Here is a 26,774-nt window from a genome sequence, read left to right as displayed (position 1 = left end):
GTGATGTAATAAGAGGGAATTTGTGTGGCAGCAGTGTATTACTTCAGTTGAAGGTGGCAAACAACATGAATATTGTTACTTTTTTAATGTTGTATAAGCCAGTTTCTTTTCCTGCAGCCATTTCTGCATTGGTTTCCTGCTTCTGCTCTGGTTGCCACACTGCGAAGCAGCTGTGGGTGATTATTTTACCAAATTCCTAAATTCTTCAGGTTTCCCTTTTATCTTCTTGTAGCCTTCAACAAAGGGAAGGAAGTGTATGGTGTTGTGTAGCAATCTTCCGTTTTATTTCAGGGTCTTTCTCTTTCTTGTAAATTTGTCAATACTGACAATTCTCAAGGCTGACTCCATTGAATGCACTTAGAGATCTATACAGTGTGGAGAAATAACAAAACTTAAAAACCCTCAGGGGTTTTTAACTTCCTTAGAATTCTTAGTGTCTCAGGATAATTTAAATGGGTTGCACAAGTGGTGCCATAGATGGCCTTTCAGTTAAAGAACCACTAAAATGAGATCTTTTGATTGTTCCTTCAAAGAGAACATACACAGATACATGCTGTTGTCACCTCCCTTTTGCATCCATTGATTCAACAGAGAAAAATTCTTACCTGTGCAGAAAAATACTTGTTACTTTCTAAAGATCTTTGTGGATGGGTCTGGTGGTGGAGAAAATTTCTTGACCAAAACCAAAGTTGGAGAAGTCTTTGCCTGGTGCCTCTGCCCTGACTACTGGGAGGAGCAAGAGCCACACAGTGACCAACCTGCTCTTCCTCCAGAGACCCAGGGGCTGACTTGGTGTTCCCGCCGAGGAAGTAACACTTGCTTTCAGTTTCTGTTTCATTTTGTTAGAATATGCTGGAAGAATTAAAAAAATCCATTTTTTAAACAGCCTTCCCAAGTTAAGTTTGCATAAATATGAGTGTGTTGCTGATTATGTTGCAAACCGGTTAGAGGTCAGTGGAGAGGGTTTGCTTTAATGGTGTAATTGAATTGCTCTTACAGGAACAGATAACTTACAGTTAGCTGTGGCTGAAAGGGGAAGTTCTGGTGTCTTAGGCCTTGCCTTTTGCTGGCATCAGTGAGATGGCTTAGCAGTATCTTCAGTTTGTGTTCTAACATAAAGGGAAAATCTGCCTTGTTGAGAACTGCTCTGAGCTATGTGAAAGGCTTGGGCACAGTTTTTTACAACCTTACTATAGACAGTGCTTCAGATTTGTATGATATGTCTTTTAATGAGGATTTACTTAAAAAGGGGCTGTGGGAACATTGAGGGTCCCCAAACACTTAATTGTTAAAGTGTGTGTGATTTATAATTTCTTTGAACATCTGTACAGAAAAATCCTGTTACATTTGTTCATAAAGTCAAGTTTCTTTAAACCCCTATAGCCTAACTCAGGAAGTAAACTACCCTAGATTCCTCTCCCATATTTACTGTAGCCTACCAGTTGCGGTGGCAATTTCTGTATGGTCTGAATTGCAAAAGACAAAATACCAACTTAAGAAAATATCTAAATACTATTCTTTTCTTCAGCAGCTGCAGCAGGTATTGCAAATCATCATCAGAAGAGAAGCCTATCTACAAAAAGTAACATTAGGGGCACCTTCAAAAACGTTGTTTTGATTTGTACAAATCAAGAGATGAGACCAAAAAGTGGAGAGGGGAAGCAGAGTGCCAAAACCAAGGTTCTGCACTAAGATAATTGCACACGGGTTCAGCTGGTGGACCTGATGTTAAGTCAGTACATACACTAGTAGTGATCTTAAGAAATGTGCTTTAGACTTGTTTGCTTTGCTTCTGATTTTTAGGGATGATATTTTTTTAGATGAGGAATTGACTGACTGCAAGAGGTGTTCATAGTGATGGGAATAAGATTAAAGGAGCTGTAGAAAAGAATTAAAGTCCTTCTGCAGTTTGTGTGGGCAAAGCTTGCAGCGCGTGAAAGGAAAGTTCTGCAGCAGATCTTTGAGACACAGGCAAATACACATCTAAATTTGCTATCTTCAGAACGTGGCCAAATAGCCACAGTTTGAAATATGTACTTTAAATTTATGTGAACATATTTCATGTTTTATTAAATCATTTTAATAACACAGGTACACCTGCAGTTCTGTAGCAGCATAGCTTTGTTTTGATTCATGGGAACTTTGCCTCTGAGAACAGCCATAAAATAAGTCTTTCTGGATTTGGAAGTAGGTGAAAGTATGTGATTCACTTCAGTTTTGGGATACAAACTACAGCCCACTCAGAAGAGATTAGATCAGTAATTGGGTTCTCCATAGATCTGTTCTAACTGCTTCCTAACATTTTCCTCATTTTATTTTTGGCATTTTTCATTTCCGTGATTAATAAAAGTGTACTCAAAGTAAACTATAAACATGGGCAAGGCTACTGATTTAAATATTCAGCTTGATTTCCTCACCCTCTGTTGAATATTGAGTTTTAATAAAATCTCTTAAGAAAGCTCCTCTTTTCACAGAATCACAGAATCAGGATATGCTCATTTGGACGGGACCCACAGTCTTTGATTACTGTCATATAATAAAGTCAAGAAGTTCATAATTGCAACCAAATTTGAAAAATACACCATAAACAGGTGAAAGTCATAGATTATCCAGCTGGAATAAGAATTTGTTGGAAGGCTGTATGGGTTTTGAGAACTGTGCTGGTGCAAAGGACCTTCCCTCATTTACATTTGTTCTACTGCTTCAGTTCAATGGTTAATAACTTCAGAAAGTTGGGAGAGTGATTTTATTTATTTACTCATTCCCAGAGTGTGAGCAGGGTCAGGAGGTAAATAGGGCTATGAGCTAAGGATGTAATAGGTTAAAGATCATGGCAATTACGGTGAATAAAAAGTGTAGTTCAGTTGTTAGAAATGTGTGTTTGTAGCACAGAATTTTCTTTGCTTCTGTGTGTGTCAGAAGAACTTCTGGGGCAATTTTTCTCAAACCAAAATTAATTTCTAATTGGATTACATTTCTGACTTCAGCTTTTCTTAGTCTACAGCAGAAGGAAGTAACTTATTTTACAACATGATAGATGTGGAAAGAATTAGATCTTGAGAAACACGTATCATATGAAGATGTATAAATTGCGTAAGGAGACATGTTGAGGTGGTGTGTACTTCAGTTTAGCAAAAACGAGTGAAATGACCTTTAAATGAAAAATTATTTCTTTAGGGAATAAAGCAACACAATGAGAATAAAATCAGAGAGGTTTCTTTCTTGCAGATTGGAAGGAATGAAATCAGTGCTTTTGTATTTCATTGATTTTAAAATTAAAAATTGGCATGTAAGTTAGAGGCTTGTTTTGTGTTGGGGAAATCAAATGCCCACAGATAAACCATAGGAAATTTCTGCTGTTCATTTGTTGTCAATTTGCATTAGAATCAGTGAGCTTCTAAATATGTTCTGTCTTAAATTTCTTACATTAAATGTCTTACATTTCTTCTTTGAAAAATGATGCTGACTTTGTTATTGAAAGTGTTTGTAGACCTTGTCTTTAAAGCTAATAAAAATCTTTATTGTTTCTCAGAAAATGTATTATTTGCTTTAGTAAAATACAGGATTTTGAAAACCTTGTGTTTCTTTTTCCCAGGCTGTTCGCTGCTATGAATCGCTAATTTTGAAAGCTGAAGGAAAGGTCGAGTCTGATTTCTTTTGTCAGTTAGGTCACTTCAACCTCTTATTGGAAGATTATCCAAAAGGTAAGAATTTTTAGTTCTTCTGATAAATGTCTTTGGGCAATTGTTTTTCGGTGTAGGTGGCACAACAGAATGAAAAACATTGGGCTAAGTCACAGTTTTCTTGGTGTGTACTGTATTTCAGAGCCCATAAATGAATTAAGACTGGTGATGTCTTTATAAGAATAACTTTATTCTTTCTTCTTGTTTTTTTGGGGGTTTGTTTTTTTTTTTTCTTTGTGTGTTTTTTTTTTTTTTTTGTTGGTTGGTTTTGGTTTGTTTTCTTGTTTTTGGTTTGTTTTTTTAATGAAAAACAAAAGCCCAACCAAAACTCTCCTGGCTCAGATTTGAATATAAGGTTGGCTGGCAGGCCCAGTGTCTGATGCCTGTCTTGCAGTGATTGTGGTGTGTGGGTGAGAGCTGGGTAGAACAGGTCAGAAAATCTACTTTTTGTTCCATGGGATGTCTTTTCTCGTTGTTGCTTTTTAATTCTAACATGAATGCAGTTGTGTTTGTGTAGGGAAACAAACAACACCCCCACCCTGAAAATACGTGCTCCCCTCCCCACACCTTTTTCCAACCACACAAATACTGGCTTGCAGTTTCCTTGGGATGCAGAAACAGGGAGATGAGCTATAACAGAGGGCAGTTCAGAAGCACTGCTTGGTGACTCAGGCTGGCTGTGAGCTGTTTGATAGCAGTGTGTCTGTGGATGCACTGGTTCTCTATCTGACATTAAACGGTGTGAGTTTGGCTTCCTGGGACTTTCATTTCTAAAGTGAGAAACATGTAGATTTGATGCTGTTCAGGAGGAATTTGCAGGTATCTAAATTCAATCTGTAAATTCAGAAGGGTTTGAGTGATAGAGGCATCTGTCTGGTACCTCATCCCTTCCAATGAGTGTGATATAACCACTGATGTTTCCAAATCCAGAGGCATGGGGAAACCTGCAGGGAGCAAGGCAGTATGCTATGTAAAATTTAGTGAAGAATAGTCTGATCCTGTGCTTCAGTTTTGTCTTAAGAAAATTGTGCCACTCCCTCTGCAAACAAATTTACACCACTCTTTCTCATTAGCCTAATAAAGCTTGGTTTGAGTGCAGTGTGACCTGGGTATATTTTGCTTAGCAAAACCAGCCCGGGATTATGGACTGACCTGTATTAACTCTGCTTTTGGGTTGATAACAGTTGAGAGTGACAGGACCAGGTGTTGCTGTGGATCAGAGGCAGGGTTTACTGATGGGGCATCTGCTTTGTACTCTGCATATGGTTTTAAAAATAAGCATTAAAAATCCAATTGATGGTTGAAAATACCAGTTTTCCAGAACTGTAAAAGAGCATTAGCAAAACAATGTGAGAAGAAACATAAAGCCATTAAAAATCTGAATTAAAATACTTAATGCTTTATTAGATGTCAATTTAAAGTCACATCTGAGTTATAAAAAAGCCTCAAGAAGTCAAAAAACATTGTTAGTTATGGAATATTTAAAAAAAAAAGTATCTGTATTTTTGAAGTTTAGTAGCAGTTGAAAATACTGGAGGAATTTTAATTGATATAAAAAGGGAAGTTAAAGGTGTTTTTTTTTTTTTATTAAGTGAGGGACATATGTTCTTGTTCACTATAGTTTTTGAACTCTAGTACCAGAGACTGTAAAACTATTCCCCTCAATGCACAAAGTCACAGGTGTTCTATGACTAATTTACTACTGCTATTTGAAAGAAGTAGAATGTTTGTGTTCCATTATAAAGTAAAAATAAATTTCATTACATGATAAAAATTTCGTTACTTTAATTATCATGCATTGTAATTGCATTATAGTTAAATTTTATATTATTTAGAACAGAAAAGTAAACAGATTTCAGAATGTTTTGATGTCACTAATATATATTTTACCCAGATTTTAAGTCCTGAAGTTCCAGAAGTGTAAAATGCTGAAGGAGCATGGTCTTCAAAACCATAAATCTGTGTAGTCTGAATTTAGTTGTGGACAAAGTTATGGAGAAGTCAGTGTGTTTAATAAATTAAATGTAGTTAATAAAATATCACAAGATTAGCAGCATGTATAATGCTCTACAATTCATTTTTCCCTTAAAAGCTTGTTACTCAATTAAATATCTTCAATAAACATGTGCACCTTTGTATGTAATGTATGAAGTGTTTTTTATATAGGCAGAAGTGACAGTATTGTTTAAAAATGCTTGCAATGAGGTTTGTGTGCTCAGTTTGTGTGAGCTGACTGTAGAACTGGGGTCAGTGGTCAAGATGAAGCAATGCTGGGATGATGGGAGATCTGGGTTTTATGTTGGTAGTTTCTGCTCTTTAGACCTGTCTCATTTTTCCACACATGGGCAGTGAAGGATCATGCAGCTGGGTGCATTTTGTTGCATGTTTTTAGTGTTTTGATGTACCTGATACCTTCTTATGAATATACTGAGGCTGTAGGTCATTTCTTTGTGAGAATTAGGAGTTATCCATAAGAGGCATCTTGAGAAAAAGTCATGGTGTGTTGCATCATTGAAACTCACATTATTGGTGCTAATCCTGCCCTTGCTTCATGTGCTCACAGGATATCAGTGAGGGGCAGGCTACCTTTGAATGTGCAGTAGGCTGATGTCTGATTCTGAAGTCTGTTCAGCTTTATCTTTTTTTAATGAAACCTGTTAAATATTGTAAGTTCCCCTGAAGTGCAATATGTTTTCTGTCATTTGTAGCCACTGAATTCCAAAATCAATATGCTTTTATTTTTCTTCTTTAAAAAGAAGTACTTGTTTCCAAGAAAAGGTTTGAGTTCACATCAGAAATCACTGGATGAGGTTCTTTCTTTTCAGTATTGTACCTGTGCTTAGACTAGGAGTATCAGTGCCACTGGTAGCCTTTAAAAGATGTGAAGCTGCTCTGCAGGTTGCAGTTTTCCTAAAATGCAGTAAGTTTGAGTTGCTGTTGATAGCTAAAGGATTTTCTCTGCAGCCTTGGAATGGAGTTATCAGCTGATGCTGGTAGGAGAAGGTCCTGTGCAAGGGATCAGCCTTTTTGCAGATTTCGAATCTAGTGAGACACTGACTTGTATTCAGACAATTATCACCAAGATTGCAGATGGATTGGTTTCAGCTTTGCCTGCATGTTCAGGGTGGGTTCTGCGCTCAGCTTTCATTGTATTGATCGTGACTGATCAGAATTCAACTTTGGGATTTCCTAAAATGTAGATGTTGACTCCTCCTGGTGAAAAATATTTAATTTCCTCAGTCAAATTTTCTTAACTCTAATCTGATTCTTCCTCCTTATTTTTTTGACAAGGCAGCTATTCCCCAGCTGTTGCATTGTTTCAGAGGTTCCCAAACCTCTTGTTGCCTGGGCATGCCCTGAGTGGCACCCCCGTGTCTGTGGGTTGCTTTCTTTGTGCTGGCACAGCTGAGCCTGCAGCTGTGTGGGGAGCTGATCCGACTGAAAAATAACCCCGCACAAAAATGCCATGCAGATGCCCAGAATGTGAAACCTCAGCCTTGGGGTTTTGCTGGAGGAGGTGGATGAGTTGTCATGGAGGCCTTTGGATGCTGGGAGCACGGCTGAATCCAGTCAGGACTCCTGGTGTGGACCTGTGAACTGTTTATTACTGGATTGCTCGAAACAAATGACTCTTTTACTAAATTTTTGTGCTCTGGTCTTGAAAGAAACACACGTTCCACCGATAGCTGGAGTTTTTTTGTTTCATGGCTTGTTACCATAAGCAGTAAGGAGTGCAGATAGTGATGTTTTAAGGTTTAGGTTCTAGCTGACTTGAGTTCTAATTGACTGCTGTTTAATGAGCTCGTGAATTGACATAATCTGTGTTTTCCTTAGGGAGCTTTATTTTGCAGAAGGGTCACATGCATTGACCGTGTTCAGTCTGTGACTTGGAGGACAGCTCACAGTGGCACAAATGGAGATGTGCTTTAATAATTTGCCTCCTTGAGTTGCTGTTCTCTAAGTAAAATTCCTGGAAGTAGAAAATGCTGTTAATGAATGAGTGTTTGAGAAAAATGTGGAATTATTTGTGCCACAGTTACTAAAACACAATAAACACTATACTGAAATAATTCTTATTGTTGTACTCAAGTGGCAATCTCATTTTTAAATGTTCCATGTCAGAACAGTTTTAGCAGTATTTATTTTGATTATTGATTGTGACTGCTTAATCAAAAATACTAATACAAAAATATTTTAAGTCATTTATAAGATAATGTTCATTAGTTCAGGGGCATTTTTCTAGTAATCATTAACCTAGCATTTAAAACTGTACTGAAAAAAAAACCCAGAATGTAAATTGGTAGCTCTTTTATTACAATGCAACCTAAACCCAAAATTCAAACACTTTGATCTTTTGAAAAGTTGTTTGGTTGTGAGAAACTCCCAAATTCAACAGTGTTTATGTGTTCTTTTGTACTTACAGTTCCAGCTCTGTAGGGAATATCTCTGTGGTGGTTAACGTCTTTCAGAAATTTGAAAGGAAGTATTGTTATTGGGAAGCATTTTCATGTGCTGTGCTCTGAGGTGCAGGCTAGTAGCGGTAATTTTATAAGATATAAGGGAGAAGTTCACAGCATGGACAGGATTGTGCCGATTCCTGCTGGGCTATCCTGTCTTACTGATGAGTCCTGAAGAACTAGAATGAATTAAATAGCTTGAATGAGTCAAGGAAGAGATGACTGTTTCAAATAAGTGTGATATTTAGGTTTAAATTTTATTTTGTTGTTTGTAACTGGTACTACCTGGTAGAATTTGAGTTGCTTCTATTTAGAGCTGTTTAACAGAAACCTGAAGACGAGATAAATTTTGGGTGGTTTAATTTTGGGTGGTTTAAACCATTATGTGAAATTTCTGTAGAAAGAAGGAAGCTTAGAACATAAAATATTTTTTTTTTATAAATTGTTTGTATGTGGAACAGAGGTTAGCAGTCAATGGTTTTATTATAAAATATACCAGGACCATGTTTTTGACTGGTTGTCTGAAAATTTTCACTTTGGGCAGTGTTCTAAATAAACACTTAATTGCTACACTTTTTTTGTACACTTTTTGTGTAATACACTCTTGGAAGTATTTTTGAGCTTGACGAGAATCCATTGGATTTGTTCACTGGTTCTCAGTATTTTAAGACTTTAGTAGTGTTCAAGTTCCAAAGGATTTCTTTAACTGTGAACTTGTCAAACTCTTGTATATCTTTCACATTTAATTTTTTATGGGACAGTGGGCTTCACACCACTTTGCTGCTGCATTACATTTCTAGATGAGGATGTGGAGTTGTTAATAAAATTTCTTAGAGGACTATTTGATGATTTTTCTGTCTTAAATCTATGCTTGTGTTGCTTCTGTGTGTCAGCCTTCATTCTGTGTTAAAAGGAAGTCATGCTTCAGGCTTCTTTGATTGTCTCTTTGGTACTTAGAGTACAAATCTCTGGAGGAAACAGAGAGCAGCATCTGCCTGAGGCCTTAAAACAAAAGACCTGAGTGGCATTTTGCTGCTCTCACTTCCACATTTTTTTTGGTTATTACAGAATCCTAGAATCATGGAAGTTGGAAAAAACCTTTAAGATAACCTAGTCCAGCCATTAACTCAGCACTGCCAAGGCCACCACTGAACCACTGCAACACATCTACGTGTCTTTTAAATACCTCCAGGCACGGTGACTGCACCACTTCCCTGGGCAGCCTGTGCCAATGTCTGACAGCCCTGTCACAAAAGAAATTTTTGAAATATCCAATCTGTATCTCTCCTGGTGCAACTTGAGGCCATTTTGTTTGACCTGTCAAGATTTGTTGCTTGGAAGCAGAGACCAGCTGACGCCTCACCTCACTACAGCTGCCTTCCAGGTAGTTTGTAGAAGTCAATGAGTTCCCTGAGCACCTTTTTTTTTTTCAGGCTGAACACCCCCTGCTCCCTCAACTGCTCCAGACCGTTCCCCAGCTCCATTGTCCATCTCTGGACGTGCTCCAGCAGCTCAATGTCCTGCTTGTCCTTAGAGGCCCCAAACTGGATGCAGGATTTGAGGTGTGGCCTCACCAGTGTATAGCACAGGGGGACAATCATTGCCCTGGTCCTGTTGGCCACACTATTGGTGACACAGGCCAGGTGCCATTGGCCTTCTTGGCCCTTTGGCTCATGTTCATCCAGCTGGTGACCCCCACTCCAGGGCCTTTTCCACCAGTCACTTTCCAGCCCCTCTTCCCCCAGCCTGGGGTTGTTGTGACCCAAGTGCAGGACCCAGCACTTGGCCCTGTTGAACTTCATCCCTCGATGCCCTCGTCCAGGTTGATGATGAAGATACCAAGCAGGAGTGACCCCCACATGAGCCCTGGGGAACACGACTGGTGACCGGCCACCGCCTGCATGTAATTCCATTTCCCACCACTCCCTGAACCTGGCCATCCAGCCAGTGTTCACCCAGCAAAGCCAATTCTATTGGTTCAACCGTAGAATTTTCTCACCTTTTGATGTCTTTGATTTTATGGCAGAGCAGTTTTCATCTTGCTAGGTTAAAACACCTTGGTGGGTAAACCCTGCACTATATTTAAGTTATTTCTGCAACCTGCTTATATTTCTTAGGTGTATAATGAAGATTTTTTTTCCTGGAAGCAGTCAGATTTAAGACCAGAGATGTGCTCTTTCCAATCTTCCCTTTATGTAGTTCTTCAGCTAATTTTCTATTTCACTGTTAGTTTTCACATCAGATAAGCACTAAGAAATAATAGTGCTTGTTTAAAAATGAAATAAAAAATAATTGTGTGTAAGAATAAATATTGTTTTACACAGACCAATATGAAGCTTTGGTTTGTATTAAAGTTTTCTTTTCAGGGTATATCATCAAATTAAAGCTTGCTGTTTCTAAGTTCAGCAAGCCAAAACTTTGTGTTAGTCACATTTAGCCTTGCAAGGTGCCACTAGATGGTGTTAGTATGTAGTTCACTTTCTTCTTCCTCAAGCACTAAAATACTCAAACTGCTCCTTGTTTGCATCACTTTGAAGGCCTCTTAAGTTTTAAGGTGTCATAAAGTAGGTTTATTAGAGTAGATCATAAAAGCCATCCTCTGTGACAGAATGATTTGTGATGAAATGTGCTAAAGGTGACAGGTGGGTGATTGTCACTCAGTCTAGACATTTTTCTTCTCCACTGTCACCTTGTTTAGGTCAAGTATTTAGATTCTGGATACAAGGAGAGATTGTCTTATCTTGCTACTGGAACTAAATTTTGCCAACATCCTATGAAATTAAGTAGATTAAAAAAAAATCCTGAAACCACTTAAGTGGTAATTAAGTCAAATTTGGTTTTTTATTTTCTATATGATACCAAGAAATCTTAAACAGGGGGGAATAAGGAACAAGCTTTGTACATGGTCTGCTTCTGACACGTCCCTTGGTCGTCCTTTCATAGTAGGAGAGGAAGGCAAGCTCTTAGGTGGACATAATAAAATATGTCAGGGTTAAAGTAACCATACATGTTGCAAAGTGGGTAGTTCTGGGTGACTAAAAACCTGTGAGAGGAAACCAGTGAATCCCCAGTGTGTGAACTCATGGAGGGTCAGCTCTGCACCAGGGGCCTGAGGTTTACAGACTCTGAAACGAGCCTGAGCTGAGGAGCATACTTACTGTTCAGTGGTTGCAATTCTTTTGGAGAGGTGGTGTTTTGCTTTTCAGAGCTATTTCAGGTAAACATTTTATTTTCATCAAGCGATATAGCAGATGGTGATTGATTTGAAAAGCTGTGTACAGCTTTGGGGTATACACGTCCCCTCCTCTGGGGGGGATGGTAAATGCTATCTGCCACTCACAGGGTTTTCAAAAACATGATCACGAGGAACCTGTTAGGAAAATAATATACATGGCCAGTTTTGGAGAGAGGTGTTCATAGCAAGAGCACAAACTGATAGAGTTAGAAATTAAATAAAGGACAGAGGGATGGAAATAGGTAACTGAACGCTGCTTTTAGCAATTGTTGAGTATTGTTTTGGGTGTCTGAATGTGGTCTGTCAATTTTGTGCTTTTAAGAGTTTTCTGTGGTTGACTACAAAATGTAGTTGAGAGTGAGGCAAGAGGCATTGTCCTGCTGTTGACTCTCAGTCCTGTTCTTTGAGTCTGGACATGCATTTTCTGGATGCTCATGAGTGTTTCACATGCAGGGAAAAAAGAAGTTTTTATGTCCTTTATTGTCTTTATACAGTTCCGTATGTGTAAGAATTTCAGTGGCAAACTTTTAAATTGAAAAAAGCTCAATAGTAAGTTCCTAATCAAAAGATTGTCTGCAGAATCCTGCTGGGCCTAAGAGTGATTTCAAAGCACTCATTTCATAATGTTTAAGAAGGACATTATAACTGAAATGGGGTAATTCACTTGTATCTGTAAAAATGAGAGTTGACCCTATGTTGAAAGAGGGGCAGTAGTTGATGGAATCTTTTTGTGACAAAAATTGTCTAGCTTTAAAATGACTAGTCTAGGATGAAAAGTAAAGGTGCAAAATGATATTGCAGCCTTTACTTTTTGTTGTTTTGTTTGTTTTTGGTTTTTTTTGTCTTTTTAAGATTCAACTAATGTGCTGCATGACCCAAGTAACTGGGATTTTTTGCTTTTTAATAAACCAGGGACTATCATCCTACACTCAGAATCATAACACTGATAAAGCACAGCCTGTGTGACAGATAGGGACTTGTGTAAAATCCTTATGGCTCTGCAGATTCAGTTGTTCTTTTTTTTTTTTTTTATTTTAGAATAAGGTTTGTATTTTGAGGGATTTGCACTTATTACCTGTAGATACAAAGTTAATTTAAGGGAGAAATTTCTTGTAGTTCCACAGTACAGGTTTTAGATAAGGTACTAATTTCTACACCATAAAATTTAGGATAAATATCTGCTTACTGGTGGCTCACTCAGGGTCTATGAAATAAAATAGAGTTCAAAATTTATGGTTCATGTTTTCCTTTATATCTAGTTTAGTTCAGCTTTTCAAAAATCTTGCTTTCATAATTTGATTTCTGGCATCTTGTATGCAAGATTCTTCTTAGGGATATGCTTGATTAGGAATATTTCATGTGGGCTCTGGCAAAAAGAACATTTTATTTTTTTCTGTTTTTCTGTTCCTTTAATCCTTTTCAGTAGAGTTTGAGTGTTCATGGAGCAGATATTTAATGTAGGTATTCCGTGTAGTTGTGAAAGGGGCTAAAATCAGATTTCACAGGTAACTCAGTGTAAGTTGAGCACTGATAATACTGAAATTGTGCATGGTAACACTTTCCCTCCACTGAGGAGGAAAGAAACCTTTAGCTCTGGTTTAAGGGAACCCTCCATGATTCATCCTCATGCATTTTTAGCAGATCCCTAGAGAATTCTAGCATTTCATCTGCAAGAAGTTGAGTAGAAAGAGAATACTGTTAGCCTAGAACAGGCTGGATCCCTGGGGGTTTCTGAACCCACCAGGAGGATTGGGCACTTCAGACACTGAGGGAGACTGAAGTGTCCTCTTTGTTCCTCTGGAAGGGAAATGTGGCTCCTCAGAATGGAGGCCTTATCTTCTTATCACGTAAACATAAATAGACTTCAGCAGTCCACGCTTCCCATGTGCTTGTTTTTAATTGTAACGGAGCTTGGCACATTAAACGATCACTTCAGCTGTTCCTGTGGGAAGTTGCTGAACTTTATTGAAGAATGGAAGAGTTAGAAAAGAAAATCACAGCCAAACATCATTTTTCTTAAAGAAAACTGGTAGAATGTCATGGAGCAAAAGACCCCTTTCTGTAATAACTTCCCTATTTTAAATGGAGGTGTTAGGATTTTTCAGGGCAAGTTTCTTCTTGCTTTCTTTTTTCCTATTCTTTCTCTTTAAGTTCTTCCATTTATTTATGTATTTTTTAATACTGTTGACATTTTATAAACTTACTAGCAGTGCCTTAACTGCTATAGGTAAGCATATTCCAGCTCTCCTTTTTAATGGATGTGTGGGTACTTCCTATATTTTTTAACATCTACAGTGAAAATGTTCTCCTTTTCATTTTCCCAGTATATATCCCTAGTATTGTATTTAATGTTCTTTTCATCTTTTTATCCACATCCCCTCTATAGTTGACTGCAGTAGTTACTTTACAAAAAAAATTTACAAGAAGTTCTCAGTTTCTTGAATCTTGCATAATATGGTACTGTTGCCCTGAGTATTTGAAATATATTTTAACCCTTAAAACTGGGATAGGTATTGCTTGACTAAAAAGAAAAAGACTCCTTTTATTTGTGATGTGATGCATTAGAAAACTGTCTCATAGTGCACGTGCATGTTCCTGTTGGGGAAAGCAAAGTCATTACTGTGTTCAGAAGATAATTACTCCTTTTTGTTGGAAACTTATTAATGATACCTGAGAGAAATTGAATCTAGAAGGACTTTAGTGGGGGAAGTAGGATGTAATTTCATCTTACTATGAAAATCTTTTAAAACATATTTACAGAATATGACTAAAATATGCTTAGTTTTAACATTCTTCAACTTACATTGTTAGACTGCAGTAATACCTTTCAGTTTGTACCAGCTTGGGTTTTATTTTGAGGGAGGTGGGGATTGGAGGAGGAATTATATTCTTAAATTGTGAAAGATCAGATTTTTAAGTGATTTTGTTTGTCTGAGTTGCATGTAAGTGTTTTAAATATATTGCACGTAAATAATGCATGGTCAATGAGTGTTCTTCTGAGTTCATTTTTCTAATCTGGACTTCTAAATAAACCACAGTTCAGAACATCAGAATTAGAAATTGGCTTCACAAACGTTTTGGTGGGAAGGGGCACCTCATTGGCATGGATCAGCACGTGTCTGTTTCCTGATCAAGGTTGTGAGTCTCCATAGGCAGATGAGTGCAGAGGTTCTGTGTCCTTATGTGTATGATCTTCACTTAAGAACTTTCATCAAGTTACAAAAATGAGTATGCAAGACAGACATTGAAGAGTGGTAACATTTATGGACGTGATTTATCCATGGCACTTGCAGGAAATGAAGCTGCACATAAAGTACACGTTCTTTCTTACATTTTAATCTGTTCAGTGCTTATGGTTTTCCAAAACTGGAGTTTTCTTCTTTTGTTTGATTTTCAAACACTGTGTATTTTCCATTCTTAAATCTTAGGGAGCAAACACTTGAAAAATCAGTATCTTGGTGTTACTGCAGTGAATCTTTAGTTAAAATGCATCATTTTTTTATGGTTTCTAGTTCCTTCATTTTTATGGTTCTTAGAAAAAAGTAAAGCCTGTTGGTGTTCTAGTCCAAGGTGGCCTGTTAGCCCAAGGGCAAGATGAATCACTCAGAATTTTTAGTGAGGAAGATGAATGCAGGAACAGTGGTTGGAGAAATAGGTTGTTAAGTAGAACTAATATTCTATTGAACAGAGCTGTTCTTAGCGCTGATTTCCAGGTTAGTCTTGGCCGTGGCTGTTGAATAAAATGTAAGCTTTTATTTTTTTTCTGCTTGCTTTTGTTTCTCAGAATGAAAGGCCATGTGAAATTGATTTCTCTTTGTATGTCCCTCCTCACCAGTTCTTCAGAAATTACAGGGCATCAGGGAGCATGGTAAATGAGTTACATGATTAAATTTTTAAATCTTACAACAGCTTTGTCCGAGATGAAAATCCCAAAATTTCAAATTATTTCTTCGTTATAGGTTTTCTTTAAAATATTGCTTGATTTACATTTGTAAGATTAATAATAAATATACTTTTGGGTTGACATTTCATAAAACAAAATTATAATCTTAAGGAATGCATTGCCCACAACAGTGTACTTATCATAGCAGTGTTACTTTTATTAAACCATTTATCATTTTAATGTTGTGTATTTGACTCTTAAGGATTTCTATCTTTTTCTTCAAAGAAAATGAAACAAAACAAATTGAACATCCATTTTTCTTTCCTACAGCATTATCTGCATACCAGAGGTACTACAGTTTACAATCTGACTACTGGAAGGTCTGTATATGCTCTTTTTGTTTGTTTGTTTTTAATGTGTTGCTGTAAATGTTCAAATTCTTAAAGTAGATTCTGTTCAATATAAGTTTGGAGTATCTACCTGCAGTTACTTTTTTGCATAGTAAATCTTAATGTAAATGTTCACCTATATGTACAATCCATTATACATTTCAGTGAAAGTAAATCTTCAAGTCATATATTGAAAAAGCAGCTCAATTAAGCTGACAAGTTTAAAATATTTTTTTTTACCATCATTATCCATTACTTCAGGGGTTTTTTTATGCAGCACAGATACTTGGATATGTGTATGGAGAGAAGCAGACCCACTTGAAAGCTGCTGTGCAGGCGTTGGACGGGGAATAGGAAAAATGTTCTCAGGTTGCTTTTTGTTTCCACAGACACAAAACTGTTTAAAGTCCTTTTCAGTATTTTAAATAACATTTTTGCGTCAGATAGGAGCAGATCCTGTAGCTGTCTTGCCTGTAACTAGAGGTATTGTGTTTGTAAGTAGAGGTATCATGACTTTAGATGAATAAAATTGAAAGAATTCTTGCAGTGGCATTGTCAGAAATAGTCAGCATTGGTATATTGTCACATGAAATAATTTGAAGCTCCTGATTGAGAGAGAGGTGCAGAAAGCACGTAACACAGTAGATACTTGTGTGGTCTTAAGCAGCTGTTTTCCTTAGAAGTGGGGATAAATGCATCTTTCACATAAGGTGGGCTCAGGAAGAGCTCTTGGTACCACATAGAGATGGCATTAGAGAAACAACATTTTGTGTGTTCTTTGCATTTATAGGGACTGTAACAATGCTCTGAAAAACACTGTGACAGCTTCTCCCATTTGGGCAGAGGATGGGGAGAAAGGCAGGGTAAATGAAGGGTGGAAGAGTGAACTGGAAGAAGTATTTTATAGCAGATATGGGAGAGCTCCAGTTGGAGGATCCTTGGGAAATTTTTGGTATTGCCTTGTAAAGCCCGTGCTCCAGCAGGAGTTGTGCAAGTGCCATATTTGACTGAGCCATTTTGGAATTAAAGTTTTTCCAGGAGTAACCCCTGCAGTTTTAAAATTACAACAATAAAAACATTAATCTGTTCTTCTTACTTGCTCTTGGAGAGCTGCTTTAAAGGTTTCTGTAAATAAGTGTTGAAATCGATCAATTAATTAAAAATAAATTATAATAGTTTCTGTTGTTTGTACTCCTTCTTGTTAAGCATGTCTAAATAGTTTATTACTGGAATTACTTTTTCTGGTTTTATTCCAGTGGCTCATTACTGAAATAAGTGGTAGGTGATTACTAAGTTATTTCCCTTGCATTTTCACAGTTCAGGGTGGAATGAAAATGATTATATATTTCTGTTGGTATAGGTTGTTTTCAGTGTGGTTCAGAATATTATCTGCAGTTAAAATACATGTAAACTTGACTTTTTCGCAGTTTTATCTCAAGAGCACTGATGGCAATAAAATTACTGTTTCTATACAATTTGTGATATTTTAACACACCTGTTTCTTGTATATATCTCCAGAATTCTACCATGCAGGGATTATTTTGAACAGTTCCAGTTGCAAACATGAGAGTATTTTTTGCAGTTGACAAAAGAGCATTTCAAGTTCTACAAATTAAAAATCCAACCCCAACAACAAGAAGAAACCAAAAAACCAGTAATTTTTCTCCAGGTTATCCTCCCCTGAGAAGGATCTCCTTGTGAGCTTCCTTCAAAACGTGTAGCCCAAAGTGGTTCTTTTTCTATAATCTTAGGATGTTTTATTAATTTTGATACTCATTTTGATATTAAAATATTCATTATTCATTATAAAAGCCTAAAAAAGTCCAAAACCATTTTTCAGCTAAAAACTTTTTTACTGAAAGTGGTAAAAATCACAGGTGGATCATATTTTAATCTTATTAATGGGTGATTAATCTATTCGAGTGTTGGTACTGGGAAGCTGCCTGGATTGGGTCTAGAGAAATACTTTCCCCTCCTCCCTCCTACTGAGAGTATTTATTGCTTCTTGTCATTAGTGCCTTAGTGCCTTGTATCTGTAAGAAACCATTTAGTCAAGAATAAAAAGTTTATGGTGTATTTTTGGTCACACTTTTATGCTGTTTTGTTCTACTTTGTGATTTTATTTTTTTTTTTCCAAAGAGATACAGATGGCAAAAAACTAGTCATATTTCCTTACTTTACTCCTGTGGATTTTTTAAAAAGTTTTTTTTGTTTTGTTTTGTTTTTTGGGAATTTTTTTTTTTTAAGTTTTTAGTTTTTACAGGGCCGGGTGTCATCAGTTAAGTTGTTGGAATTTGTGATGGTAAAGAAAGGAAGAGAGAGAAGGGGTGTGAAGAAAGGGTGATATTTGTGAGCTGTGGGGGGAGCTGTGTGAAAGAACTGGGAAACTGGAGAGTGCTGAGTCACATCAGGATTATTATATAAGGCAGGTCTGAAGTCAGACAGGAACAGCCTTTTAAACTTGGGCGGTTTATCTGAAATTACAAACTGTCGCGCAGTGCAAATTTACGTGGTTGGAATAAGTATCCTCTATGTGCTTTGGTTTTTTAAAGAGAGAACTTACAGAAAAATCGTGAGAGTTTTCAGATTGCTTTGGGTGTAGTTTGCCCTCATTTTATAAAGTATTTTTGCTCTCTGCTACTTTGGATTTTTAGAGTTGCATGGGGTTGGTAATTGAGCATTATTTTCATGCATTGTTCGTTTCATGATACACAGTCTATATTTCCTTTCATGAAAAAAGCATTTTACTTTCCTTTTTTCCCCCATAGATTTTTCTGATGGTCTGGTCTGAAACAACCAGGTTGTTTTCTGACAGAATTTGATGCATGAGTTGTCTTGTTGTTATTACAGTAAGCATTGTGTTGATCATTTGGAACAAAAAGAAAAGGAAAAAACACTATGGAAAAAATATTCTAGATATATACTCCAGTGACAGCAGTGAAGGTGAAAGGTTAGGGAGATGCTCTATTTTGCCATTTAGCAGATCAATACTCCCTCTGTGCTGATGAGATATTATTTCCTTTCAAAGAGCTACCTGTATGGATGGTTTTGAAGGTGGTGGGTTGCATTATGCTGCTTATTCCTAAATAGACCGTTTTTTGCTGTAATCTTTGGGTCAGTGTAAAATGTCCTGCAAAATAATTGAGTTTCTGCAATTTTTGACTACAAAGACACTGTGGTACCTTAACACTGCATTTAGAAAAGAAAATTATTTGACTTGAAATCTTGTGAAGTAAATATCTCAAGTTGGATAAAAGCCGATCTGACTTTCATTCTTGTATTCAAGTAGTTCTCTCAATGTTTCTTCTTATGTGCCTATGCTAAAATAAATCTCCCTTCTGTGCAATGTACTTCATTCTGATTTCTTTTTAAAACTCCCCAGTGTCAACATGTTGGGGGAGGTGAGGAGGACTGTGGAGGATGAACGGATACAAAGGGCAGTTCAGGAGAGGGAGACAACAGCTAGAACTGCAGTTTGTAGATGTTGATGCTCCTGGGAAAATAAAGATATCAAGTGTAAATGTCTGCCATGATTATCAGTTTTGACATATTCTGAGGAGGCAGGATTAGAAGCTCAGCAAAGGAGTAAGATATTCCTGATTTTATCCAAACATGATGGCAGATATCTGGCACCTGTAGGAAGTTATTTTAATCATCTCGTGGCTGTATTATAATGGACTTGATCATACTGAACTCTTTTATATAACACCTGAGTTTGAGTAGGACTGTCCTGCAGAAATTCCATTGTGTGAGTGAATTGAGTGTAAGTGTATAAAACATCTGGATCTGTTGCACTGACATAGTTGTCCAGGGCAGGGGAAACCTAAGAAACCCTGTTCCACAGGTTTGGGGCTCCGAGAGGTGTCTGTGCTCACTAGAGTGATTCCTGGGAGAGTTCCTGAGAGAAGAGCCTGGTTATATCCAGCATTTTGATTAGATCTCTGCTTGGGCATGGTGCTGCTGCTGTAGCCCTTGTCTGGTTGATAATCTTGATTAAAGAGTGTTTGTGGCCTTTGCAGGTGGGTGAATGTTGACATATTGTCAGTTAGGAATTGTGTGCCTGCAGTTGTAGCAGCACAGAGTTCAAATAAATAAAACCTCTTGGTACAGCTATGTTAGGGAGCAACAAATTCCTCTATGCTGTTTCTCTGAAGTGTTTGAGCATCTGTTAGGGACAGCTTTGTGCTTGGGGAATGAAGATTTCTAGACACTGTTAAATCCAGGGGATTGTGGACAAGAGGAACATGACAACAGCAGTGCTGAAGTCCATTATTCTGTGTTAATTCATCAGAGTGGCACCCTGCTGGCTTAAGGGTTTTTTATTAAAAATTGTGTTTTATCAGAGTAACAGAGGGGGTATGCAGGTATGTGAACATTTCTATTAATATGTGAATAAGTTGAAGGATTGACAAGGCACAGCATTTAGAAATGCATCTTAAAATGTTGGATGTTACTGTGAAAATGACTTACTTCTTTTTCAAGGGAGATGTTACTGTGGAATAGGATGGTAGAACTTCATTTGAGGGTGCCTGAGAAAGAAAAGAGACCTCAATTTATTCAGCTACACTCAGCTGTAGTATCTCTTTATCAAGCAGTGCTTGGAGTGGATCAGTCAGAAAGTCTGAATGTTCTTTGAAATGTTTAAGGAACACTTAATTAGTGAGTTATATCCTCCAACATGAATTCAGATATAGAATTCTTGTTAGCTGTTGACTTTTGCTGGAAAGTTGCCTAGAAGGAAAGTAAATCTGTCAGGAACTCGTTATCGTTTTATGAAAATGGCCTTAATCACCCTTCTTTTTAATAAAGATTTTATTTATGTGGACAAGGTAAAACATCAAAGAGGTTTGGTAAACCCCAGGAAGGGTTTTCAAAGACCTACTTCTGTGCTATAGTGGATTTTAAGAACATCTGAGTGCAAATGTGGTACAAACTGAATTTGCAGTTTTAAGGCTATACTGTAGAACACTGCATGGTCTAGTTAAGAAAAAATAGAGAAATTGAGAAGGGGGAAGTAAATCCCATAACTTGGCAGCAAGGTGAGGGGTTACTTTAGTTCTGGAAAGCACCTGTTTGGTACTCCCCTGCTTGTGCTTACTGGACAGTAGAATGAATTACTGTCTAAATTTTTACCTTTTTTCATATTTATTTCTTAAATTGTTCTTGAAAATAGAATTCTGGTTATATGTATACAAATAGGAGAGTTTCCTCTCACTTTGCTCAGGTAATCTTTGTAAAACAGAGAAGAATCCAAAACCATACAGAGAAAAAAACTCCAAAAAATCAACCAAACAAAAAACCAAACCAAAATCCACCAAAATCATCCAACATGAAATTCTCTTCAGAAAGCCAAATGCCAAAGGAAAATTCAGTTGTGTATGTGGGTGCTAATCAGGGAAGAGGGATGTGATCTCAGTCTGTGCTGTTGTTGGTTTGTTGCAGAAAGCAGTTTTATAACACTCCTTTTTATGTTGATCTAAAGTGTATTTGAGTGCCAGGTAATATTTTAAAATGCTGTTCTATAATTAGAGCTATGTAGAAATTTCTCAAGCTTATGGCTTAAACCCTTGTAATTAGTAGAAAGGCTTTTTTGTTCCAAAGAGCTAAAGTAACTGAAGACCACAGATGTTAATTTTCAAATGTGACCTGTTGTGTGTTTTAATTGTTTTATGCAGCTTTTTTTCATCCCTCTACTTTTTATCTTTTTTTGGTATGTTTCCTTAATGCTGCCATAAAATAGGAAAATAATTAAAAAAAACATAATTCTTTAATTTTGTCTGTTTTACTGTCTCTTTTTCTCCAGACTGTAAGTCTGTTTCTCCCTTTATAAACAGTTGGACAAAAAGCAATTACTAGACATACTGATAACAGCAAATAAGAGAACATTTTGCACCTTGGAGATCCTCTATAAGACAGCAATTTTCCACTTCATTGACTCACAACTGTTTTATTTTCTGCAGTAAACTCAAAAAACCAAGTAGTTTTTTAAACAGAATTCATCAAAAATTTCATTATTTTTTAATTAGATATAAATGCTTGGATTAATTGAAACAGTGCAGTTGTACAGGATCAGTAGAAATTGCTGGAACAGACATGCTTGTGGAACAAAAGTTGAAGAAGTAGGATGGTTCATGAACACTGGTTTTTATTCAAGCCCTTAGGTTTTTGAATTTTTTTTTATAGAGTATGGATATTCCATATAAAGAGATGCATTTCCTCTTAAGGGTCCTCTGAGAACAACATTTTAAAACTAGACAAAAATGCTTTAATATAAATTTTTCCCCCATAGCAACACAGAGTACCTACAGAAAAACAAAAAGAACCAATCCTTTTGATCAGAGGATGCTTAATTGGAGAAGTGTTAAGAAAAACTGATCAGGAAAGCAAATTTCAAAAATTCTCACTGAAGGTGAAGTTTGTTGAAATGAAGACATTGCAAAAGGAGCTGGGTGATACAGCAGCGACCTACAGATGGGTACATTAAAAACCTGAAATTCAGGGTGTATTTGCAAATCACAGTAATAGGGTAGGAACAGAATAAACAGAAAGTGGAAATGGAGAATCAGAAAGTGGAAACTAAAATCAGGAATTAAATAAATATACAATGTCTCTGAAGCATGGAGATATTAATACCTTCTATATGCTCTTTAATTCTGCCTGACACTAAAATGGTTGTCAGTGAAGCACATGGGATTCTGTGCCACCCCTCACTTGTGACTAAAACAAGTTTTTGGATTTCAGTTCTTTCACTTGAAGGATTTTGATGAAGGCATTCTGCTTAGTTTTGAGAAGGTATAAAATACAACTGAAAAACAATACGTTCAAGACTTCTACTGTAGACTGTAAGGGGGAGACAAGCATGATGATATTATGTGTTATGGAACAGCAAATGAAAAACAGAGATAATTTTGTCCTAATTTTTAGATACTGATGAGAGTGGGTGATCATAATGGAGATAAAAAGCATTTTTATGGGATTTAATGGGGATAAGCGTTTTCCAGGAGACTGTTGTGGAAAGCAGTCTGGAACTAGTCTGAGTCTGATACTGTGTGATAATACAGGATGGGAAGTGATCGTGTCCATAAAAAGAAAAGCAGAAAAGGGGAGGGGGAAGGTTGAGGAAAGAAAAATCTGTAAGGTCAAGTGAGATTGAATAAATAATATGAGGAAGAGGAAAATGTGTCTAGAAGGAAGAATGGCAGGATGTGGGGGAAGGAAAATTCTGGCCTTGCTGAGAATTAGAATGAAAAGGAAATGAGAAAAGAAAACACAAACTTTAGGGCTAAGAGCATATGGGGAGAAGGGAGGAAGGTGTATATATAGAATAATACCAGAGTGGATTGTGGGAGATCTGAACAGAGACTTTTGCCAGCTTTCTCCCTAACAGCAACCTCTGTGTCATAAATTCACCAGGCATGCTGGGACAGATTACAAAGTAAAAGAATAATCCAAGAAACTGTTCAGTTGAGGAGCCCAGTATCGTTCTCCATCGGAGGGCCTGGATGGCCTCTGTTTTGAGGAAGGAATAAGAAAGTAGAGTGTGAAGCACTGAGGATCACTCAGAGACCTAGATAAATAGATAATAAAAATTAGACATGTTCAGAGTGGAGCAAAAGACAGTAGCAGTGCTTCAACTGGTAAAACTGAGCTTTGTTCCCTGACCTTGCTGGAGAGCCCCTGGCAAGGGGAAAGTGAGCTAGGATGACCGAGACTCCACTCTCAGTAATTAAACAACAAAGATATTTTTTTTTTAATGTATGTAGCTGTTACTGCAGATACCTTAACAATTTACTGTCACAAAATAAAGGGGTTTACAGTAATAAGAGATCTAGCAAGTGCACAAAGTCTTTTACTGAAATGCTGATAAAAAATAGAAGAGAGCATATTTTCCATAATAATTAGGTTTTGGGAGTGCAGTGGATGAGAGCAGTTCTGGTGAAAATTTCACTTTGATCCTGAGATCTACTGGCAAAACAAAAAGAGTGGGAAAAATAAAATGCAGCAGATACACCATCTTCATAATGACAGATTTTTAAAGATTATTAATATGTTTAGATCATGAGGTTGTCCCTTTAGTATGTCATGGTTTATGGAAACTGCATTTAAGAAGATACTGGAAAAGAGAAAAGTTGTTAAAAAGACCCAGGAGAAATTTGGAGTATGAAGACTGCTAAATGAAGGGCTAAATTTGTGAATTGTGTACCTTATAATCTCTTTTCTCTATTGAAATGCTTGCTAGATTTGGTAACACTGTAAGTGGGGTTATGTCAGCAAATCCATGACTGTGATCAGTTAGTGTGATTAATCCGTGACATGAAAAAATTGGGATTTTTAAATGCAAACAGTGTTTATCAAGACTAGAATTCTGTCTCTTAATGGTAAAAGAATTAGGCATATGCCTTCAAAATACTTCAGAGAAATTTATTAATAAATAAAGGGAAATGCTGGAATGCTGGAGAGGTAATGAGATTGTGTTGCCAATAAGACTTAGTTCTCTATAAAATGCACAAAAATGCAGCAAATTAATAAATGTATTTGGGTTTAAGAAAAAGATGTTTGAGCATTGCATGCTAAAAATAAATGTAATTTTTTGAAAGTCAGTAAAGCAGACAAGTTGAAAGAAGTATCTTTTTTTTTTTTTAAATAAAATACGTGAAACTAATGCCAGCAAGAAAGATTAAGAAGGAAATGTGTTATTTCATGCTGTTTAATAAGAGGAAAGCACAACTGATCTAATTTAGAAAAGAACATACGTTTATCAAGGTATTTCTTAAGGAGTAATAAATCTTAAGAGTTAGAGGTTGGGGTTTTATGTATTGTGGCAGAGGTGTGGGTATTTGTGTGTCTGAAATTTGGTCCCTCTGGCAGAGAATTCTTAGCTAGTCCCATCAAAACATGATAGTTGTTAATTCAGACAAATAATGCAGCATGTCCAATTGTGTGTACAGGAAAATTATACAAGGATCTAATAATTAACTCTTACTAGATGAATTATGGAATGAAATTATGACAGGAGGGTGTATTCTTTCTCCTTGAAAGGTATAAAGATGCAATATAAAATCTTACAAAGAATATGACTGGCAAATTTAATTAATCACTTTTGACATGTTGTCTTTTACCTCATGATAAATTTGTTAAATTAGCTTTTTTTTTAAGTGTCTCTATTAACTGCCATCACACAAAACAAAGGAATCCCCTTCTGCACATAAACTCCATGTACCTGTTTGGCTCCCAACCAGCTTTAGATATTTTTAGGGAGCATTCGTGTTACTCTAATTAGAAATATTTTGCATTTGCCCTGAATTAGAAAAAATATACGATTTCAATGTCTGCAGTTCTGATTTTATTTTTTAGTGTGCATTAAGCTACTCATACCTTTTAATCAATGGATTTATAAGAACTCAGAAGAAAAATCTGATGTACTGAAATGTTAAAGAGGAAATAATGTGCTTTGGGGAGAAATTTGTTGGGATCGGAAGGAGGAGAAGGCGAGACAGAATCTCAGAGGGAGCACTCTTGCCTCACCCTGAAAATGGCATTTGTTTCCAAACAATGTTCATTACATTTTCTAATGGGGACTTCACCCTGGAATTTCAGCAGGAATTCTCCTCTTGTCGCTCTGTATATGTGATCCCTGTCTAGAAGCCCAAACACTGGGTGGAAATAACACAAGTATCGTCAGGATTGATGGGAAAGTCTCTTCAGAAAAGCTTTTCATTCACGTTGAATTCTCCTGCTGCAGAAGTTTCCTTTGTGCAGAATAAAAACTGTCATCATTCATGTGCTAGTATTTAGATTAATAGCATGCCTCCCTTCTTCAGTCCCTGGGATGAGGATTCAGGATGCTGAAATATTAGATGTGCTGAAGTGTGGCAGTGGAGAAACTCATCAATTCAGAATGCTCAGAGAGAGGCGTTTTTAGTTGAGTAGAACATTCTGACTCGAACAGGGAATGCATCTCCAGCAGAGAGGAATAATACTTGAATGTTGATAACATTGAATGACCAAATGTCTCTTTTTCTAAATATAAACAATTATTTTGGAAATGCTTGTGGTGCTTTTTCAAAAGGCTGTTGTTTGCAGAAGCCACAGTAATGGCACAGTAACTTGGTACTTTGTATAATTTCCTTGCAAGGAAAAGGTTAAAACAAAGCCCATCACCCTGGTTTTCATACCTCTAGTTTGTAGATTCCTGTTTGATCTATAGTGTGATACAGTGTCTCATTAATGAATGGCTTGTCTTCAGAAATGGTTCTTTTACATTTTAAGTTCCATTCTTTAAAATGAGGAAATGTTTGCTGAGTTTTAGAAACAAATAATTGCTTTATTTTGCAAATCCTGTGTTTTTGAATTTGCTCTCTCCGGAACTGGCATCTCAGTTCTGGGCTTTTTTTAAAATACTCTTTCAAGCATATACCTAATTAAAGTATTGAGCTTGCATCCTTTCCTCCTTTTCTGAGGGATGCAGATTCAGCCTCTTCCATGTGGTGGGTGTGGGTGGGAGAGGAGTGGTGGAAGTGTGAGTGGATCTAGTGCAAATAGATGGAGAAGGCAGCAGGTGGGAGGACTGGGGGACAAAGAGCTTGGGGTCTCCATAAAGAGTCTGTGAGTAGCCTGTGTGAGGCAAATAAGGTCATGCCTTGAAGAAAAGGCAGCCAATTCAAAATGGTTTTAGATTTGTGTTTGAGCATGATTGTGCTCTGAAATAAATGTAACTATTTTTCCTTTTTTCCTCATTCAGTCTTCATTTTTGCATTAAGTTCTGCTTAGTATTTTTCTTACTGAGACATTGATTTAGATTTTTCAGAATTCTCAGGGTCATGAGAAAAACAGCAATAAAGCTGTATTAGCAGACATCATAACTATATTGATGCTGTTTAACATGTTTTCCAAAAATACTTCAGGTCTTGTTTTCTCTCCTCCTGAAGAATATTGGGTTCCATTTCATTTATGTACCTTTTGGACTCTTGATTATTAGGATCAGGCAGAGATCTGATTCCCGGTATCTCAGTGATGTAATCAGAACTTCATGAACTTTTTTTGAAAACAAGCTGGAAAATCTGATTCCAGTCCTGGTAAGCACTGTGGAAATGGGTATGGGTTTCAGTCATATCTGCAGTTTAGACA

At 36.9% G+C, this 26,774-nt stretch overlaps 1 protein-coding gene across 18 annotated transcripts in view; it reads left to right on the top strand.

Annotated features, from left to right (window-relative positions):
* Nucleotides 1–26,774, top strand: part of KDM6A (lysine demethylase 6A) — a 150,418-nt gene that overhangs the window by 30,244 nt on the left and 93,400 nt on the right. For all 18 annotated transcript variants that reach the window (XR_004495845.1, XR_004495844.1, XR_004495852.1 and 15 more), the window contains exons 3-4: nucleotides 3,596–3,704; nucleotides 15,589–15,638. Coding sequence is in view for 8 of the 18 variants with exons in the window: in XM_015622975.1 (XP_015478461.1) it covers nucleotides 3,596–3,704; nucleotides 15,589–15,638 (159 nt within the window). In the remaining 10 variants the exon portion in view is untranslated. The remainder of the gene's footprint in view (nucleotides 1–3,595; nucleotides 3,705–15,588; nucleotides 15,639–26,774) is intronic.

This window comes from Parus major, chromosome 1 (genome assembly GCF_001522545.3).
Source record: "Parus major isolate Abel chromosome 1, Parus_major1.1, whole genome shotgun sequence".
In the NCBI taxonomy this organism is placed as follows: Eukaryota; Metazoa; Chordata; class Aves; order Passeriformes; family Paridae; genus Parus; species Parus major.
The sequence above is the reverse complement of the archived record's forward strand: the minus strand, read 5'-3'. Positions and strand labels throughout refer to the sequence as shown.